Raw genomic sequence first — 20,321 nt, 5'->3', positions numbered from 1 at the left:
AATTTTATAAGAATCACAAAGTAGAAAATCATTGGAGCAGAGTTGTTAAGATAAACCCTGGTATTGACATGCCCGCACCATCTAACGGCAATATAAGTAACTAACTAACTATCGACAGTTCACACATGTTTCGTAAGATGCCGCGCGCAATACTAGTTTAGTTTTTTTTGTTTTTGGAATTTTGTTTGTATTTATTATTGTATTATTTATACTATTACTATTAGAAATAGTAGCTACTTTCCTTTAAAATAATAAATGCTTTATTGAAATCAATACGCCGGATTCGAACTGGGGTTCTCCCAATTATAAAGCCACGCTCTTATTAGACCAACACCCGCCCCAAGATCTTTACGATGTCAAATGCCTTTATGATTTATTCCATCCTTGTCACGGGGAGTGCTAAACTCCTCTCCTTTTGAACATAAGATAAGCCTCTAAGACAACACCTTTCAGGCGATGAACCTACATAACTAACAAACTGACCAACTATTTTTACCAACATTATTCAACACTTTCTCGACAATACATCCTATTTCCTAACTATATAGCAGATTCCCTGGATGAAGTTAGTTTTCTTTTGCCTGGAACTAACAGGAAAACAGCTAACTACGCATGATACCCTTTACCAGTAACTAACTCCCTAAAGGAACCTCCAGGTAGTAAATGAAAAGGATGAAATAATAAAAAAGACAGTCATTCTAAACGCGATTATTATTATGTTTAAAAAAATCTGGTGATACGTGAAACTTCCAGTATCCAATTTCCACAGAAAGGAGTGTTTCTTCCAAATAAAAACAAACAGCCAATCTTGCTAAAAAATATTATTAACTATTATACAAAATTGATCCGAACTTTTCACATAACAAATCTTAAATACATAATAAAATAAAAATAACAAAATAATAATAAAAAATTATTTCTACAGGAAAATAATTTACAAAAAAAAGGTTTTTATGTTTCGTTTTTCATATGACATCTAAATCCAAAATTCATTAAGTGGTTAAACTCATTGTACTATTCGCTTTATGTACATTTGTTCTTTTATGTTTCAATGCCAAATTCTATTGATTTTACGATTTTTTTCTTCCTTTTTTTAAACAATTTAGGTATAACAAAATTGTACAAATCTTACTGAAGTATTTTTTTTTTTTTACAAAGAATTTGTTTATATTTAATTAATTTTTTAAAAAGATTAACTTTAATTCTAATATAGTCTTATTTTTTTATTAAGTTAATTATACGAGTCCACTTTATGTACATATTATGACAAGTGATGTGGTAGAAATGTGTCGATCTGCTAGGAACTCTGGAGAATGTCCAATTGATCTTTGATCTCTGTGTACAACCGTTGGAGTTTTAAGTTGGGCAGCATTTCCTTCAGGACTTCTCGTAGAAGTGTGTGTTTGGGAAATTCCTGTACAAACAGGAATATATAAATCATGTAGGAAATTCATGTTTTTTACTTTCTCCTGTCCCTCTTAAGGGAAATATTTACTATTGTGCAGATTTCCGATCATGTACATAGTGTACTTCTTGAATATAGTAAAGCAGTAACTTTCATTTGAAACATATTTCACGGAGTTGATTAGGAGCATATTAGGAAGGAGGGTGATTGGGATTCTCTCTAACGTGCAATTCTATTGTATGTATTGTGCAATTTTATCATCTTTACATCTGATATCCAATTAATATTCATATACTCATCACGCAATTACAGAACTTACCAGAATCTCGATAAGAACTGGTTTTTGTACATTTAACTTCTAACTTGGAAAACCGCGACAAAAATTGAATTCCTGTTCAGTAAAGTGGCACTCCTGGCCCCGATTGATATTCTTCAAAATTATAATTTTAATTATACATTCAATTCATATTAATATTGTATGTGATAAGGCCAAATGACGCTGAAACGGTACGTCAGAGGGAAGCTTCTCCCAACCTTTACCTCGAAAATACCGTTATGATTTTTTTTTTTTGCAAAAACATGGTTTATTCGGGAACAGTTGTTTTCTTGTTGCTCTCTTACTGTCTTAATAAAATCCATGAGCTGTCTATCATTAAGCTGGAGACCCCACAATATTGTGGAAGAAATACCGAGACTTTCTTGCGGAAGATGTTGGACGGGTTTTCAGCCAGAATTAAATAACTAATTCCAAATTGGAGACATTTTTTTGCTCGTAATTACTGAGTAATCACCCACACATAGTAATTTGCCAAAACTACTTTTTCCAACCCAGGAAACTTCGAAAATCTTTACGAATGCAAATTTTTCTCTCGTAAAGATGACACTCGTAATATAAACGAAATCGAGTCTGTAAGATTACAGATACAGAAGGTCAACAACTAGAAACGTTTTTCTTCTTTACAACTTTCTGAGAACCTGCCCAGCCTCCGCTTAATCACAAACATTCTTCTCGATAAGCTTGCAGTCATTTGTTGAAATCACTTGCAAGCTTGCACTTAAGTTTCTCTACTTATATAAAAGTTGATCTATGGAATTAGCAATTAGTTAAATTACCATAACATGAGAGTTCCAATTTGACAGCGGATTGTTTACTCCTGAATAGATTGGACCAAGTAAGTCTTCACACATATTTCTTAATCTTGATTCCAAGCCTGAAATAATGAGCGAGATTAGGACATGCAATTTAACTGTGTATGATTGCCTGCCTCATAAACACATCACTATTTATCTCAACACACTGATTAACATAATCAAATTTTATCTTTTGTTTAATGAACATATGTTGGCAATATTTAGACAGTGGATTGAAGAGGATATTTTGAGCTGTATATTACAATACATAAATAAATAACATTAATTTTATAAAATTTCTGCTCTCTACATCTACTCTAAAAATTTCAATTCTCTTTCTGTCTAAAACGGGTTTCACGGATCTATAACTGAAATGAATTCAAAGAAATTTAAGAAACAAGAATCAGAGGAAGGTGGCGTGAACAATCAAACGACTTTCTCTTACCATAATAACAATGTAGCAACTTTTTTTGCAACTATTTTGAACGTAAGAAGAAAAAAATAAAATAAATGAAAATACACAAAATTTATTCATTAAAATGGTAGGTAATTCCACGCCATTTTTTGTTTCAAATTTAGAATTTTACTTACATACTGGATTCCTTTTAGTGCTACAAAGGTAATGCGTGCTTATTATATTAAGAATAATATTATACTTAAGTGACCGTTAAAGCGTAGCTTCACTCAACCTCTTCCTATATTAATACTAATTTTTTTTGAGTATTACAAATTGAATTCTATGTAAGAAAAAAGTACTAAAACACGTAGTAATTACCTTGCTGTACCAAGTACCTGACCAGTGTTAGGTACCAGAATTTGAATTCTTGTTTGGAGTTTAAAGCCTTTGCCGATGCTATTTGACCATCAAGAAATGAGAGCGTGCACAAAGGTCCCAAATCTGAGCCCCCGATCACTCGTCCTCCTCCAATGACCACACTATTAAAGAAAACGAGCACATTAAAAACATGCATTTTAAAAATCTGTTGTTCAGAAGGACTTTGTATTTCCTCCAAGACATAAGCCAAGGTAGAAAAAAATGTTTTTATTTATTTACCCATTAAGTGTGGCTGCCTGAATTGACTTCAGTGGTAATAATTCGTTGGCCGATGAACTCTTTAAAGAACTTCTGTAACTGTAATGAGTGTTTCGCAGTACTGGATCGTTGCTATTCCCCATAAGTAACCTGTAAAATTATTTATTTTTTTCACTTTTGATAAGATCAATTCCTAGCAGTTATAAATTGAAATGGGCATTTGTGTTTTGAAACAAAATTGAAAGTAGTATGATACAAATATAAAATATTTCTAATAATTTCTCCAAGTACTCTTAATTTCTCTTTAAGGAACGCAACCATTGAAGAAGATATAACTGGAACCAAGGACCGCAATTCAACATGAGCTTAGAAAAGAAAAAAAAAAACAAATTCTGATTTTATTTAAATGAAGATGGTACAGAGAAAATATTCCAATAAAAATAAATAAACCAACCCTTTTGCAATCAGTGCGCAAAGTTTTAAGAGGTTAATCTAGGAGTAATTTTTGGGAAAATTTCAAAATAAAAAACATCCGTTCTGTAAAGTGTACTTCTGATAGGAAGATGTTGATCAACATCTAATTGTATGGGTGGGTTAAGGTGAATATCAAATTTGAACGTTTAATTCTTTGAACTGTTATCAATATTTTATCCGAAAGAAAGAAAAATTATTTCTTTAATAATAATTATTATTATTATTTCAACTTTCAACCTGAGTCATCTTCAGGGCTCAAACATTGGTAACGTCAAAGGATGTTATATCTTTTGTGACTGTTAAGATATTAACGGAAATTGGCAATTTTTTTTTTTTTTTATAAATCTGTACAAAAAAGATGAATATTGAACAATTAATATTTTCTATTGCCGTTTAAATTCTTACAAACTCTTAAAAAAGGAAATGCATTTTTGCGGAAATCACAACACTGAACGAACGATTCAGGAAAATGCCAGTTCTGATCTATTAAATAGGCCCTAAGGGAGTGAGCATCACTTCAACAAAACATCAAATTTGAATATTCACCTTCTTTAGACCAAGAAATACTCACACGCACACAAATCAAGTATTTCTGGTGTAAACTTACAATTCCAAATATATTCTCAAACGCGCGCAAAAAAAAAGCTGTGAAGAATTTTGAGTTCAGTTTCGTAAATTTACAGTTAATTGATCAATTTGACTATATTTACCAGCTATTATGAGATAGAGAGTATAAGAAAGCCTTGCCACAAGTCAGGGCAACCAGCGGCTCTCCTGTGTCCGTAACAATACACTCTTTTATTCTAAGATCTCCTGGAAATAGTTTAATCAGCATTAATTTTCAATAAAAATGAGTTCTCTGTTAAGAACTGTATAAAGAGGAGATCCAAAATCAATAAAAAAGAAAACATAATTTCAATCAGTTAGAGTTAAGAACGTTTTTCGCGTAACAAAAGGAAGAAGTGCAATGTTGTTCTAAAAATATAATTAAGTAGAACTCTTGGAAGTGGGCGTAGGAATAGGCTGGTTTTTGTGCAAATTTGAGTTCTGCATGGATCACATTTTCTATATCACCCCTTTGATGAAGAAGAAAAATACTGGTAACCGAGAAATTTATTGGGCATTCCTAAAACTTCAGAATACTTATGATGTACCTTGGATAAAACTTGGGAACTGTGGGAAAAGGTGTATTATTCATTCTTTCAATCAGGCAGAGTATGATTTATATAAGAATCCCAGCTGTTATTTAAACTTTCAACTTGTTCTACACTTCGAAATTGGTTTCAAAATCTTTCTCAATATCAAAAGTGCTGAGAAAAGGTTTTCCTGGTCTCACTCAGTCTCTTTAATAATTTCATTGATGTGGTGCTCTTTGAATGGAAGAGAAAATTTATTGAAATGGAGGCAAATATTGGAATCTCCGACAAAATCTTGCAGTTTGTGGCCAATCAAGTTGTACATCCTAAGGTAGGAATCAATTAATGTATACAATAATCTATTGCAGCTTATTATAAAGCGGCTTGGAGGTCAACTCATTTTTCATGTTTAATTTTGCAACACTCCAAACTTTTTCCTTGAACATGTTTAGAGCCACCTTGCATAACGAGTACAAAACATGTACTTTAGTTATGGATTTATGGATTTTTGCAGAAAAAATATACGGTCTCCAAATAATGACACGAACCAAATATGGAAATCATACATTTCTCTGAGAAGCGGAAATTAAAATAAGAAGGATTTTTATTGATAATTTAATATCCTAGGAAAGAAAAGGGCAGTAAGGTCTGGGCCTGTACAAGTTATGGGTGGAAGGTACAAAGAAAGGAGGGATAATGGGAAAACATGAATTTTGGACAGTGATTGAAAAAAAAAAAAAAAAAAAAAAAAATCAGATTATACCTTGAGAGGATAGCAATGGAACCAAAGACTTGTCGATAATAGCAGAAGTATGGCATGCTTGTGAAGAAGTATTGGTAGGTAACGGCCATACGTTCATTCTGCCAGTTGTGGTGGCGCACACTAAATGCCCATTCGACAACCTTAAAAGTGCAGCCAGCCCAGAGAGGGCTATAGGTGCCATCAGTAGCTCACCAGTGTTGGTGTTTATCAGTCTTAATGTACGATCCGTGCATGTTAATACAACCACTTCATTTGTCCCGACACAACCGTTTATATCGCTCCCTAAAAATAAATATATTGTTAATTATAATGTATGTATAATCAGAGAAGAAAATTAAGTTACTTTTTTGTATGAGTGTGTTCGAGAGAGAGAGAGAGAGAGAGAGAGAGAGAGAGAGAGGGGGGCGTGGGAACAGATCAATTTCGTGATGATATTCGCAGTGCCCAACATTTCATTTAAACTATTTGAGATCCCGAGCTGAGATTTTCGGTAATAGAATCGGCGAGACCAGCGGGAGGTGAAGAGGTAATTGAAATCACCAGATCTCTAACATTGGAGATACAAATAAATGGAGTTTATTATAAGAGATAGTCTCACGAGACGTGTCAAAATGATATCTACTGATTTCTGCATCCTACCCAACCAGAAGTAACGAAGATATTATTTTAAAACAAACACACACCCACACACACACACAATGTGACTTTCAGAGCGGGAACACTCCAATTGATTTGTCAAAACAATCAAAGAGAAAATCTAGAATACTGATTTTAAATTAAAAGTGAAGCATTAAGGCAGACAAACGGTTATAGCGAGTACTGCCAAGCTAAGTTTATTGTTGTACTGGGATCTATTCTTGATTGCAATAATGTGATAAAGTTTCAGTACAGTATGCTTGCTATCCACCTCCGTCTATGACGGTAGTTGGACATAAATCCGAGTACTTAATAAAGACAGAGGATTGGTCAAAGATACGTAGACTAAATGATCGGAAGTTCATAAATTTTGTGCCGTTCTTTATTTTCTCCATTCCAATGAAGATACAAACCATTATCAACATGGTTTTTCAATCAAATATACAAATAAAAATCACATTAGTTTACCTAAAACAACCTCCCATACTGGTTTCTTGTCACAGGGAGCCATGAGACGTACAACTGACATGTACCCTTGAACACCCTTGCTCGCTCCATTCTCTATATTTACAGTGCATTTGCTTCTGGTTAACTGTGAGACAAAAAGATCGTGATATAAACTTCTGTTAAGATATAACAAAGGTAACAAACTATAAAAATGGAATGAGTTTTCACATAATTAATCTTACTACATTCATTACGATTCTAAGAAACAAAATATCTAGAAATTCAGAATTGTACTGAACATTTTTAGTAAAATATTTGCTCAATTACACAAAAACAGCTATGTGGTCTAGGCATAAATTACTTTTGCAGAATTAAATGTAACTAGTTCCTGCAGGGAATAGTACTTTAGAGAGTTGCTTCAAGAAACAAAGTGTTGAAAATGTTCAAATAAAAGAAATTAGGATGGTATATTTTTGTATAATATCACAGAAAATCGTGACCTATTTTTAGGAAAATCGCAGAAAGCTGGAAAATACATTTAGTTGTACTACCCGTAGGTAAATTTTGACCAAAACGTCAAAATCAGGCGCGTAAGTTACACTTAAACTAACATCAAGTTTGGACTTCCTGCGATTTCATCACAGGATAAAATTATTTCCCTACTGGGGAGATCTTAAATCAAATATTTTTTAGTGAAAAATCATTTACAAAATTTGACAAGAAAATTTCTTTTTAACGCATGTATTAAAAAAAAAAATCTCAAATTTGGATATAAAAATCTAGTTTTTTTCCTACCTTAACGACATTTTCAGTGTTCACTGCCAAAGGCGGAAGTAGATTCAATAATTCAGTCGTAGCTGCCGAAACTGGAGTAACAACAGAACCACTGCCTTCTTGACGACGAGCTTTCTTAATGCTTGTTCCAGAGACTGCTGGTGAACCTGATCCTCCGGCTCCTGAAGTAGTACGATGCCTCTTCAACAGCAGCCGTTTGCTTTCGTGCTTGCCAACTGATGTTACTAGAGAAGTAAAACCTCCTCTAGAGTTGTTTGTGGTCAAGTCTTCAGTTTTAGGAGGAGGTGCAGGGCTAAAGTACAAATATAAAATACCCAGTATTAAATAAGTTAGTTTATTGGATTTTAAAGAGTTTTGATAAAAATAGAACAAATCTAAATATGTATTAGAATGATTCCCGGATTGGTTAAATATTTGAAATAAATTTTGAACATTCTATTCTCTTAAAAAAAAACACTTTTCACTTGGCAATGGGACCACACATTAATTCCTGACTTAAATCTAATACAAACCCAAACTAAATTCAAAATCTATTTTTATAATCTACCGTATATTTCATAATTGTGACGATTTCAAATTTGTTTTTCTTCAATTATTATTCTTCTTCAATTCTTTTAATTTTAAGACGCGTCAACATCTGTAGTAATTGGCGTCCTCTGCAGTTTAATATTGTGGGTTCAGATGAGTAGCTGTGTGATTCTGGCTAAAAGTTTTAAATTGAAGTTGCTTGTAAATATGGAATGTAACGACTTCCTCCTCCGACATATCCTGTACGAGTAGTTGATGATGTACGCGTTCAACAAATAAACCTTTACTCTATTAAACAACCTTTAGTGAGGATGCTTTGCACAGAATAAGTAGTTTGCCCGACTTTCTAAGGGCAATTTTAACTTCAACGGTCGCCCATCACGAACCATTTGATCATGGATCCTCGTCAGATCACTCGCAATAGCCTCTGTGTTGTAAAGTCACTAGAATATATAACACGCCTCCTGTGGAGAAGAGTTCATCAGAGGGTCTGCTGACAATAATCTTTGTATGGTTTATTGCATGTCCAATATCGGTAACACTTTAGGCAGTAAAATTAATGTTTCGCTTTAATGATACATGAGGTGAACATTAATACCGCCACTAGGTCAATTAAAAGCTTAAGAAGGAATCGTTAACGCCAAAGAGGAAGCCAACCCGCTCAGGTGAGGCCTTCAATCTCAAAAAATAACGTCTGTTTTATTATTCATTAAAAAATGCTGCAGAGAAATCAAGACTATTAACGCAGGTATGAGACTAGAAGCAACTCCGCTGGGTAACGAGGCAATTCACACTAAAATTGAAGACTTTGGGTTATCTTCGAACAAGATAACAGTCCACGAAGTACAAAAGGACTAAATTACTCATTCAGAACGATGCATTGAGCATTGCTTTTCCGATGTCCTCCCATTCAACATTAATTTTTTCCTAAACAGTCAAATATACACAAACTAATAAAACTTCTTCTAATAAAATTTATCTTTTTCACCCTTATCAACTGTCTAGTTTTAATAACCGTATTCGTATCATATTCGAGTCATTTTGTAAAATACAATTTTCACATCAGCATACCTCAAATCGAATATTTTTAGAAAACTCAGTTTTGATATGATATCATGATATTTCCTCTTGCTCAATTAGAGAAAGTAAAAAAAAGCAAGGTAAAATCCCAAAAAGAGTGGAGATCAAGTTAGCTAAGGCCAGATATAAAGAGAATGGAACGCATTATCATCATCATAAATCGTTGCCTTTATTGTATCTGTGCCATCGTTTCTGATAAGCCTGCTACATTCACACAATGCATTTTTTTTGTTGCAATTAAAATATTAGGTAAACACTAAACTCCCCTTAAAAAAAAAATCTTTGAAAACTGCAATAAAATCAATATTACCTGCTATTGAGAGGTATCGAAACTGGAGCAGTAATCTTTGCCGGCGTTGTATTTGAAGACCCACCTCCACTTGTCGGAGTAGAGCAACTTTTAGCTGGAGTAACGTTCGGTGTCACAACTACATCTTCTCTGCGTTCTACGACTATGCGCGACTTAGTTCCACAAGATGAAAACGATGGTTTTGATTCTGAGCCGAAAGGCATAATTTCGTCGCTGAAACACAAATTTTGTATAAGCTATAAATTTCTTGAAATATAGCCTGCTTTATTACGTAACAGTACTAAAAGGTTAAAAAACAAAAAACAATAGGATAAATTAAAATTTAGCTGATAGTTTTCAAGTTTTCATATTTTTCGGAAGTAACTTCAAATATGCCCCTTATTAAACCGATTATTTAGGACTCTTCGAACTATTTTATATTATTGTTTAAAAACTAGCCCTGCAATAAACATACTAGTGTCGTTTTAGGGCACTTATATTGGTTTCTACAATATAATTATGCCATTAGTTCTTATTTTGTGCATTTTACCAATGAACTAAACATAACCAGCTGATCCCAAAATCCCAAAACATAACCAGGGTTTAGCAAAATGGAATGATATAAGCAACATGTTATTTTGTCAAAAAGCACTATCGATTAAAATAAAATATTTGAAAAAATATTTTTTATGTTTTGAAAACTTGTTCAGTGTTGGGTTAGGTTAAGATCCCAATAATACATTTTTCTGTCCATCCCAATAAACACTATATTCCTGATGTTTTCCTTATCATTATGGCGCGCGCTTTCGTCCAACCACTCACCATTAGTTTAGCTATCCCCCCCAATACTCCCTCTAGGCTTAACGTCTTTAACTTGAATTCGTTTTGTATTAGACAATTTCTTTTTTTTTTTTTTTTTTTATGCACACGTTATTAGAAATACCGAATATAGACAGCCCTGCTATCGTTAGGTTTTCTCCCCTACTCCGTTGCGATACTCAGAAACATGAATCTAGATCGTAATAGTATTCCAAACCTTATGATTGGATAGACGGATGGGTTTGGGTTATAGAAAAATCCCATTAGGGTACCTCATAATAATGTAGACTAACATTCCACTCGAAATGTCTAATAAAGTGTTTACAAAAAATGATATAAATAATGTCTAATAAGTTTATTGCAGGGTCATTCTAAACAATTATCCTTTTTTTCATGCTTAAATGAAAAGATTTGAAGAAATATACCTACTTATTGTCATGATCAAGCGGTATAAATATTGGCGTAATCCGACGCCTACCGTCAGACGTTCTAGTTTCAATCTGTTTGGCTGCCCTATTAGGAGTTGGTGTGAGCTGCTGTTGCTGGTTTGGTTCTGATGATTTACTTGTAGAGTTCATTACACTTAGTTGAGGGGGTGAAGAACCAAGTACACTTGAAGAATTTTTGGCTCCTTGAAGGCCACACGTTGGTGATGGAAGAGGAGATGGTTGATGACTTGATCGACGTTCTAACGGCAAACCATTTCTTTTTGGCTCATCCTTACTTTCTGATATTCGCTGATGAGAATTCGGCTCTTCTTTAAGAGGCGTAGATTCATTCTTTGGCGTCTGCTTCTGGGCGGATTTCGGGGTTAAATGCAATTGATCAGACTTTTCAGCTGGCGGTGGTAGGAGAATTTCCGGATTCTCTATTACCATTAATTCATGGCCTCCACCAACTGTTACCTTGCCATAAAGGCTCTCTAATATCTGATTCTGGAAATAGAAACAACAAAAAAAAAATTTATTAAGGTGTTATTTTGAAGGTTATTGCAACAGCTGATATTCTTCAGTTAAATTCGCATTCTTTTGAACTTCTTAACTATGACAACAATGCACAATATTAATACGTAATTAACTTTAAACCTTTTCTATTTCTGATAAAGGCCTTCCTAACTCTGATCTGTCGAACTCTAAATACGCAGTGGTTCCATCTCCAGAACAAGCCATTAAAGCACTTCCAGAAGGAGTCCAACCAAGATCCAAGACAGGAGAAAGAAATAATTCTTTCATGACAGCAAGCGGTCTTTTGGCGCACGTTGTCCACACTGAAACGGATCGGTCTCTGGAGCCAACGGCACAAAGGCAGTAGAAAGTTGGTTTACCTCCTCGAAGTATTGCTTCAATTATGGCCGGACTATAACGCTGTTAAACAAATAGCCTCTACTGTAATCTTTAGCAAATAAGGAAGATTGTTTTCTTTCTAGAAACATAAGTTGCTCCAATAATATATAAATAAAAAGTACTAACGACACAAGTGACTGCTTTGTGATGTCCTACGAAATCTTTAGAATGATCCCATCCATCGCGCTCTATTATCTGAGCAGTAGGACCGGTACCATTCATTGCATGTGCTGTTACCAAATGTTGTCCATCTGGAGACCAACTTAACCGTAATACCATCGTAGTACCTGAACACTAGAAAATTTAAACACCACATGATTACAATTAGCACTTAAGAATTTATGCTAGGAAATATAGAAGTATAAATGTACAAGCGTTAAACCTTTTCGAATGGCTTTTTTATAACTTTTTCCAGACTCCAATCGCTTGTCCGCCATATTCGAACAGTTTTATCATCAGACTGAGAGCCAATGTACTTGCCAACTGGATCCCAACTGACTCCTTTTACTAAACCTGTATGTCCCTTAAGCACTGATATTATTTCTGCAATATAAAGTATTAAATAAAAATACAAAGTAAAAAATTAATGAATCGAAAAAATATTCGCAAGCTGGTGAAGGAATTCATTCGAAGATAATAAGTCGTACGTTACAATAAATTAACCCTCAAGAAAGTCCATTCACTTCTACCGAAATCTTCGCGTCTTTGGGGGAACCCAGTCTAACAACACAAACAGTGGCATTCCCAACACTTAAACCTTTTATACAGGGTCTGAAGAGATATTAGATGTGAGTAAAAGCAAACTCTCACTTACTTTAACAAACACACACTCCTCACAATTAACACATTACAGTGCTAACCTTATGAACAAGCATTGACGCTTAAGGGAGCCACAATAGATATTTTAGATCGCAGTATTTGCCTATACTACGCCACTTCTTAAACAGTCTTCAATATACTAAAGATGCATTAGAAAATTATTCTTCAGATTCTAATTCTTGAGTTATAATAAATTATTTGAAGGTATCTATTAAAGAAAATCAATTATTTATTGGTTTAACTAACCAGGAAAATTATCCGCTCTCCAAATGATGACAGTATTATCTACTGAGCAAGTTGCCAGCCAAATGTCCCCAGGAGACCATGCAATGTCGAGCACGTCACCCTGGTGCGCCCTTAGGGTATAAACGCATCTCCATCCTTCAACATTTACCTTTCCTTTACTTCCGAATACACTATTACCACCTAGATGAACAGAAAAATATGAAATATAGAGACAAGTACGAAAATGAGGTTGGATTTGCAGTGCTCGCAGGAGGATTCTCTGATAATGGAAAAAATATATGCGCTATAACAGGTCAAATAAAACTGAGAAAGTAAATACATAAGCTAGATCATTTCTGGTTTACAACTCTACAAAGATGAAAAGTTCTTTAAATAATGAAATTTCAAAAAGAAGTTATAAAAATGAAAATATTATTAATGGCTGGTTTGCTTAGTAAAGAAGTCAAAATAATACTAATAGTTAGTAAACCGAAGATTCCGGGTTTAAATTATTATTTCTAAAAGCTTAAAGGACAGCAAAAGAACACTTTCCAGAAGCCGGCAGTGCACTGAGAAGGCTTCAGGCGTCAATTACCTTAAATGTTGAAAGCCTTAAATTAAAAACAGTTCTAATAGTATTTTGTAGAATCAGAGATAAAATTAACCAACCTAGCGATTTAGAGACCGTCCATATCATCACTAACTTGTCATCTCCTCCGGAAGCGAGGTATTTGCCAGATCCACTCCACCGCACACAATTAACACAAGCTGGTTGAAAACCGAAGAATGATTAATTGATCAAGAATAATTAACAAATAATTTAATGAAACAAAATTGTTTTCTAATACAGAAAACTTTTATTAATTGCATTAAATTGATTATAACAATAATTCTGTGCAAATTAATTATTAAGTAAAACATAATACTTTTTCCAAAAAGCTATCGTATCAAAATTATAAACTATTTATTCTGGATAAATAACAAGACTCAGGGTAAAAAATTAAGATTTCATAGGAATGTTTGGTCTTTATAAAGTAACAATTACGTTTAACTGAAGGTTGGAATATTTGATTGTTCTGTAAGCTGACTAGTTTACTGTCCAACAGAGTTGGCATCAGAATGTCCATGTATTGATTAAATGTATTAAACGAAAATCGTAATATTTAAAAAAATAACTTTTTACATGGGCTTTTTTAATTAATTTTTAATAACGGGATGTATAATGAGTATGAGATGACGTCTTTCTTTCTCTCTTTAGAAATTAATGGAGTTAGAATATAATAGATGTGGCCGGTTTCGTGAGAAGGTGTTTCAATTGGTTGGAATAAAACCGAAAAATCCTTAAAAATCCAAGGAATAACCAAAGTTGCGGAATGTTTTGTAAGTGCAGTTATCTGTGTGTGTGAGGTTAATAATATCGAGTTTGTTTCCTTCCTTCCATAGGTTTTTATTCACCTATATAGAGGAATTTCAGTTAGGAATACTCCCTAACCAGCTTCACCTCATCAATATGAGGACAATCTCTTTCTTACTGTCCATCTGGACCATGACTCTTACCATCTTCCCTAATAGTTCAACTTGATACTGAACAGGATAATCAGGTTGCTTTCGTTGATCCATTTATCATACTTATAATGAAGCAAACATACACTTAGAACCGGAAAAAAAAAACATCATATTGAAGCAGGGTACTAGACTTCTATTTAAATAACCCATTATACTAAAAAATCAACACCATTAAAAAGTTATAAAACCTTCTGTAATAAAAAAAACAGACCTTCAAATACTCTTCCTCCGCAGATAACCCCCCTTCTATTAAGGCGCTTCATCATTTAAGGTTTTCAGTATAAATGTTTTGGATATAAAATCCAATTATATTCTTCAATAATTTTTTACATTATGATAAATAAATAATTTACATCCTAAGAAAAATAAATGCTAATTATAAAGAAATTACAAGATTCTATTAAATTTGTATGTCCGAAATATAATTAATGAGGTTTTAACAAAATCTGAAAAGATCGAAGTAAAAAAAAGTCTTATCTTACCAAGGTGGTTGTCCAACTGGCATAACATTTTCGGCACAGATTCATTGATCTCACATTTTTCCGAGGTAACCGGGGCCATGTTCCAGATGACAATTCGACCACCGGAGTTGTCTCCTAAATAAAGAAAAACCCCTTTAAAAAGCTTACTTTGTAGAATGTTCAAACAAAATATTATGACAAGGCATGATTATAATAAAAATCTTTTATAAATGCATTAATAATTATAAAATTCCAATGACCAATTAAATATTAAAGCCAATCAAAAAAAAAAAAAAAAAAAATTTCTTTGTCGATGATATTAGCTAATAACTTTTTTCGATGCTTGTTTTCTTTTTCTGATTTTTCCCTTCATCAGCATCTCTTGAACAATGTCTACTTAAAAATTACTATCACTACAAAGTTTACATCCTCATTATGTTTTTTATACATTATTTGGTGGGTTTAAGAAGGTTTATAGTTAAAAATGGATGGATGAAAATCAGAAACTGGTCAGGATTGAAAAACAAAGCGTTTTTTTTTTAAAGGATAACTTATTGATCATTGAGGATAGAAAATAAAAATTTTCCAAAAATGACTTTCTTTAACACGTTGAAGCATGTTAACAGGAATCATTAGCACAACAAATTTATGATTAAGGCGAATCAAAATGTTTTCTTTTAATGTTTGAACTTTCTACTATATAGTTTAGTTTGAAGCAAAGTAATTGTCTCTTTGAAAACTTATTTTGGGGAAATCTTAAAAAGTAATTGTGAAGGAACGGGATTAGCTCATTGGTGGTAAATTGGACTTCTACCGAAGATCCCGGGTTTAAGTTTTTAGATTTTGTCTTCCCAAGAGCCTTTTACAGCTTATTCGAACTGGAAGTGCTATCTCTAACGGAAGTATACATTTTGGAGACCGGGAGTGAACTAAAAAATCTCACATTGGCGCGGATTAAATTATAATTTAATAATCTAATTATTATTGTTTTTTTTTTTTTTTTTTTTTTTTTTTTTTTGGCCTCTCGTGCCAAGCAATTATTATTGTTTCATTTATAAAATAGTAATCATTGATATAAATATTTTATCATTGGATATCAATTATAACGGATAATTCTAAATAAATAAATAAATAGTTTTTTTAATTATTCCGAATTTTTGAGCCTCCCCTAAATCTACATTATCAAATGGAAGTTTTAAAACTATACACATTTCCTAGAGTACTGAATACCATTTATGGACACTGATTCATTAATTCAAGAGGAAGAAAGTTTTACAGGCAACTTCAGCCACATTTTTGTTATTTGTTTTAACGACAAACTTCCGAAACAGTTTAATTTCTATGTTTTATAACACCAAATTAATGTATATATATGAATTAATTTATATATATACATTATATATCATAATCAGTTTCTGTAAATGTTTCACTGCCTGCAGATGACCTAGTCTTTAGGCCTAAATCCTTAGCTTGGCATAAAAACAAATGAACTACATGTGGTTGAGATTAGCTATAATCTTTCTTCCTCTTAAATTAGAGAATTATCATTATGTTAATTAATAAGGATATATTTGTTTAAACTAACGTGAGGAAAATTAATTATTTCAACATTATATCCTTAGGAAATCCACCATCGACAAAACAGCACTAGTTTTTAAAACTTCATGTTGACCAAGAAATTTAATTTCTCAATTTCAACTAGAATTAATTTTTTAGATTAAGTTATTCTTCAACAGTGAGGATAAATTTTATGTTTTTTAATGAATTCGAAATGATTTCAATCAACGAATTTTAGAAAACGCATAATTGAATTTATTAGACGCTTACAAATATCAACAAAGGGTTGGTTCTTTACTTAATTTTCTCTTTGAAAATCATTGTTTTTAAAAATAATTTAAAAAACATATTTCACTTATCAGTAAAAGAAATGCTCTTTAATTCTTTTTTTTTTTTTTTTAAGCACTCAGTTCTCCGTTTGATTTGCTAAGGGTGGTTTTAACCATAAATCTTAACCTACCACCGACAGAATTCTTATATATTTATTGTTGCTATTAAATGTAATTATTTTCTTTTTATGTAAAAAACAAAATAGCGATTTCACTCAATATCATACTGAAAATATAAATATAATCTAAGGTAAATGAAAATTGGTCTTTTATGATCTCATAAACAACATATGGAGAAAAACCATCTATTCTTACATTCGTGACTACCCGTAACTGCGACGGAAAAATATTAAACATGTAATGAACCAATACATAAAATTTTTTAGTTTACCATATTTCTTTCATTCAAAATTTTTTTGTGAGAATCTTAAATAAGTGGAAGATAGGTGAATAGTTTTGTTAATACTACATTATTGCCAACTACGCTATTTAAAACGAAATAAAAAGAGACCTTAATCGTTAAAGAGGCAAGACACCCTCAATATCGTCTTTTCAATTCGTAAAAAACTTATTCAAGGATGATTATTTACCCAGAAAATATTAAGCAAGTCCGTTATAATAACAAATGATAATGAATAAAAAATAATAAAATAAGTAAAATGAACATTCCGTTAACTTATAAAATGGAGAATACTCATTATACCTTGGCCTCCAGTTGCAACCCTCGACCCATCAGGGTGTATATCGATGGAATATATGGCCATACCTAGAACAATGAACACGAACATTTGACGGTCCTAAGGAAAATAAAATCAACGTTGTGACAGAAATGGCAAATTGATATAGAAACACTCACCATTGTGGTTGATCCAATCTGGTTTGACAACCCTCATATCTTAAATAAAAATAACAAATAACCCTTTTCACCTGAAAATTGTCCAGGGTAACATGTTTTAGAAGACTAGGACACATCCCCAAGACTACCAGGAACTCTCCCGCGAACCATTCTAGCTAATCACATTAGAATCCATTTTATACTTCAATTGTATTATACACATTACACACACATAACCTCATCTTAGTGGTTATACAAATGAGCGTTGCTAACCTCCCGCATTTCTTCAAAAGGGCCGGCAATTAAAAAAAACCGTATTATTTCCCTCAACATGAAAGAAAAAATAGTCATACACCAATATGAGGAATATATTTAATACCAGAAATTTAGTTAAGCATTATATACATTATACTTATTAAACTATCTAGCAGATAATGGCAACATATAGATTTCAAACAAAAAATTAATAAATTTCAATAAATTATAAAAACGTTTAAAAATATAAATTAAATTACTTAACCAATACAATTGAATTTCAAAATTAACAAATTTTATTAATTTTCAAACTAATATGGAACCCACTTCTATTTTTCCAAAAATGTAGAAATATACATATATGCGAATATATTTTTAAATTATGAAAATACAAAAATTTGAATTATTATTAAAATTATAAAAACCTATTATTGATATACTTAATTGGTTACTATCGCTTCACTTTTTTTTTGGATATCGATATCCACTAACGCGCCTATTGGCGGCAATCTCAAGACAAAAGTTATCAAAATGTCGGCGAATTCAATGCAAATAAAAGGTATAAAACATTTTTACAGTATTCTAACTGGTTGTATTATTTCTAAAAAGTAATTCATAAATCTTTAAAGTAACATCGGTAAGGTAAAAATGGAACTTACTATTTTATGAAGGACTTAAGAGATTCATAATTCGATTAGAACTTTGATATTTGACACAAATTCACTTTAAATAAAGCATATTTAGAAACAGTTTCACGTACAATTTAATTTTTTCTGCAATGCATTCTATTAGATCAAGTGATATTTACAATTCTTGAAATAAAATAAGGCCGATGTTAGATTATTCTTGGTTATTCACAGATCTTAAAATCCATTGACTTTTTCTTTTGAAAGAACTGAGCATGTTTGGTTCCTTTAGACAATGGATAGTAAGAATAATATACACATAAACTATAACCGAACGCTATAAACTATAAGGGTCAAACTTCAGTATTTAATAAAGCTAGTGAATGTCCATATACATATACAAACTCTTTACCAAACTAAGTTTATTTCAGAAGAATAGAAACTAGTGTATGCTCATCAGATAACTTTGAAAATTTGAATTCTACCCTTCACTAGTAGACTGTCAAATGGTACTTTTTCTAAAATAGCTGATAGCTGTGGTTTGAATAATAGGCTTTATTTAAGAAAATAAAATTAAATATTTTACGATTTTTGAGCAAAATTTGTGATTCTAATAATTTAGCAATTCAATTGCTATTATATTTATAATTATAATAATAGGTGCTAATGACCAAGCTGTCAATGCGCCGGAAAAAATAAATAATAATAAAGCCTTTTATTTGGTTTCAAAATAATACATTTTATAATAAAACAAATTAAATAAGAACTTTTCTAAAGGAGTTCTAAATATTGAATGAAATTAAGGAATATTGATCATATAGGAAATGAGCTTCATTATTTGTTTTTTCTGTTTTAGGTCGCGGTGGAACTGGTTTGATAGCCATTCCTTCTGAACATTCATCTTTCTGCATAAACATAAATTTAAATGATATCTGACATAAGTAAGTACTTTCTGAATTAAGTAATAAGAAAATATGATTTTTGGTATTATGATTTTAGTACAACCTAAAGTGATCTAGGATTTTTTTAATACAATGCTAGAATCATAGCTACTAAAAATTCTTGAAATAGCTTCATTAGTCATTTTTATATTTATTTAAAATTAATAGTAATTAATGACACGATCATTATGAGTTAAACATGATTGGCGTGCTCACTTGTCAATGACTTGTTAACTAGTGCTGCGCCTTGAGTTAATATTGGACACTATTACTCTTAATTTTCAAATAATATTGAAACCATTGCGTTCTCTAAGAAGGCGCAAGTTCATAGCATAACATAACAATATTTCCCTTAGACTGCTATTTTAGTAACATTTTATGAAGCATAATTACTGAAGTAAGGAAATTTCTAGTACAAACTTCAACGGTTGCTGAGGTTAAAATGTCTAAAGTTTGTTAAATGTTCTTCTTCTGGTGCCCTTCTTCAGGAACTGGTTTGTGGAAAGCAGGGCTGAAAATGTTGAATATTTGGAGCCAGCTTATGGATACAGCAACTTGAATTAATTCAGTCATTCGCGGTGGTAGATTTGTAAATGAATTTAACATTCTGAAATAAACCAAACTTTACACTCTTCCTGGCAAAGGAGAGAAACATACTGTTCCAATTTTGGAGGTTGAAGTATCGTACATTATTGAAAGCATTAATTTTTGATTAACATATATAAAAGAATTCAACGGGCCAATCAAAAGTCTAAATTTTATTCATTACTTCCTCTTACTACTAGTCCCAAAAAGTGATTATAAAAAAAAGGAGTTTTCTGAACAGAG

The 20,321-nt window shown here is 32.1% G+C and overlaps 2 protein-coding genes and 1 non-coding gene across 7 annotated transcripts in view; 1 reads left to right on the top strand and 2 right to left on the bottom strand.

Moving 5' to 3' along the window:
- Window positions 1–358: 358 nt before the first annotated feature.
- LOC141450599 (U6atac minor spliceosomal RNA) lies at window positions 359–426 on the bottom strand. Its single transcript, XR_012456191.1, has one exon. It is a non-coding gene; the product is annotated as a U6atac minor spliceosomal RNA (small nuclear RNA).
- A 766-nt stretch (window positions 427–1,192) lies between these two features.
- LOC141448815 (protein HIRA-like) lies at window positions 1,193–18,716 on the bottom strand. 4 transcript variants are annotated; one of them, XM_074117514.1, is made up of 19 exons: window positions 18,586–18,716; window positions 17,693–17,847; window positions 17,540–17,602; window positions 14,972–15,085; window positions 13,593–13,691; window positions 12,945–13,124; window positions 12,262–12,422; window positions 12,006–12,173; window positions 11,622–11,900; window positions 10,966–11,471; window positions 9,739–9,951; window positions 7,821–8,112; window positions 7,047–7,170; window positions 5,943–6,224; window positions 4,754–4,856; window positions 3,591–3,719; window positions 3,312–3,472; window positions 2,519–2,616; window positions 1,193–1,414 (listed from the first exon to the last, which is right to left on the bottom strand). In XM_074117514.1, exons 2-19 carry the CDS (start codon window positions 17,727–17,729, stop codon window positions 1,298–1,300), a joined length of 3,126 nt encoding a protein of 1,041 aa, XP_073973615.1. In that variant the 5' UTR covers window positions 17,730–17,847; window positions 18,586–18,716; the 3' UTR covers window positions 1,193–1,297. The 4 variants fall into 4 exon arrangements, with proteins under 4 accessions (XP_073973615.1, XP_073973616.1, XP_073973618.1 ...); XM_074117515.1 differs by lacking the exon at window positions 17,693–17,847 and having other exon boundaries at window positions 18,586–18,708; XM_074117517.1 differs by lacking the exons at window positions 17,540–17,602; window positions 17,693–17,847 and having other exon boundaries at window positions 18,586–18,711.
- Window positions 18,717–19,408: 692 nt separating this feature from the next.
- The window catches only part of alpha-Man-IIb (alpha-Mannosidase class II b), a 91,826-nt gene continuing 90,913 nt past the window's right edge, over window positions 19,409–20,321 (top strand). Inside the window, exon 1 of one of the 2 annotated variants that reach the window (XM_074117501.1) lies at window positions 19,409–19,493. The gene's annotated coding sequence lies outside the window, so the exon portion shown is untranslated. The remainder of the gene's footprint in view (window positions 19,494–20,321) is intronic. The other variant, XM_074117503.1, reaches the window with a different exon arrangement.

The sequence above is a fragment of the Rhodnius prolixus genome, unplaced genomic scaffold (assembly GCF_049639745.1).
Source record: "Rhodnius prolixus isolate KJV_2025 unplaced genomic scaffold, Rpr scaffold_2, whole genome shotgun sequence".
Lineage (NCBI taxonomy): Eukaryota > Metazoa > Arthropoda > Insecta > Hemiptera > Reduviidae > Rhodnius > Rhodnius prolixus.
The sequence above is the reverse complement of the archived record's forward strand: the minus strand, read 5'-3'. Positions and strand labels throughout refer to the sequence as shown.

Bases quoted from the DNA above. Each gene is read 5' to 3' on its own strand.
- LOC141448815 (XM_074117514.1), bottom strand. From the start codon at position 17,729: ATGAGGGTTGTCAAACCAGATTGGATCAACCACAATG. The intron at 12,423-12,944 runs GTTAGTTAAACC...TTTATATTGCAG, and splicing joins GAGAGCGGATAATTTTCCTG to AAATAATATCAGTGCTTAAG. The intron at 11,901-12,005 runs GTTAGTACTTTT...TTTGTTTAACAG, and splicing joins ACAAAGCAGTCACTTGTGTC to CGTTATAGTCCGGCCATAAT.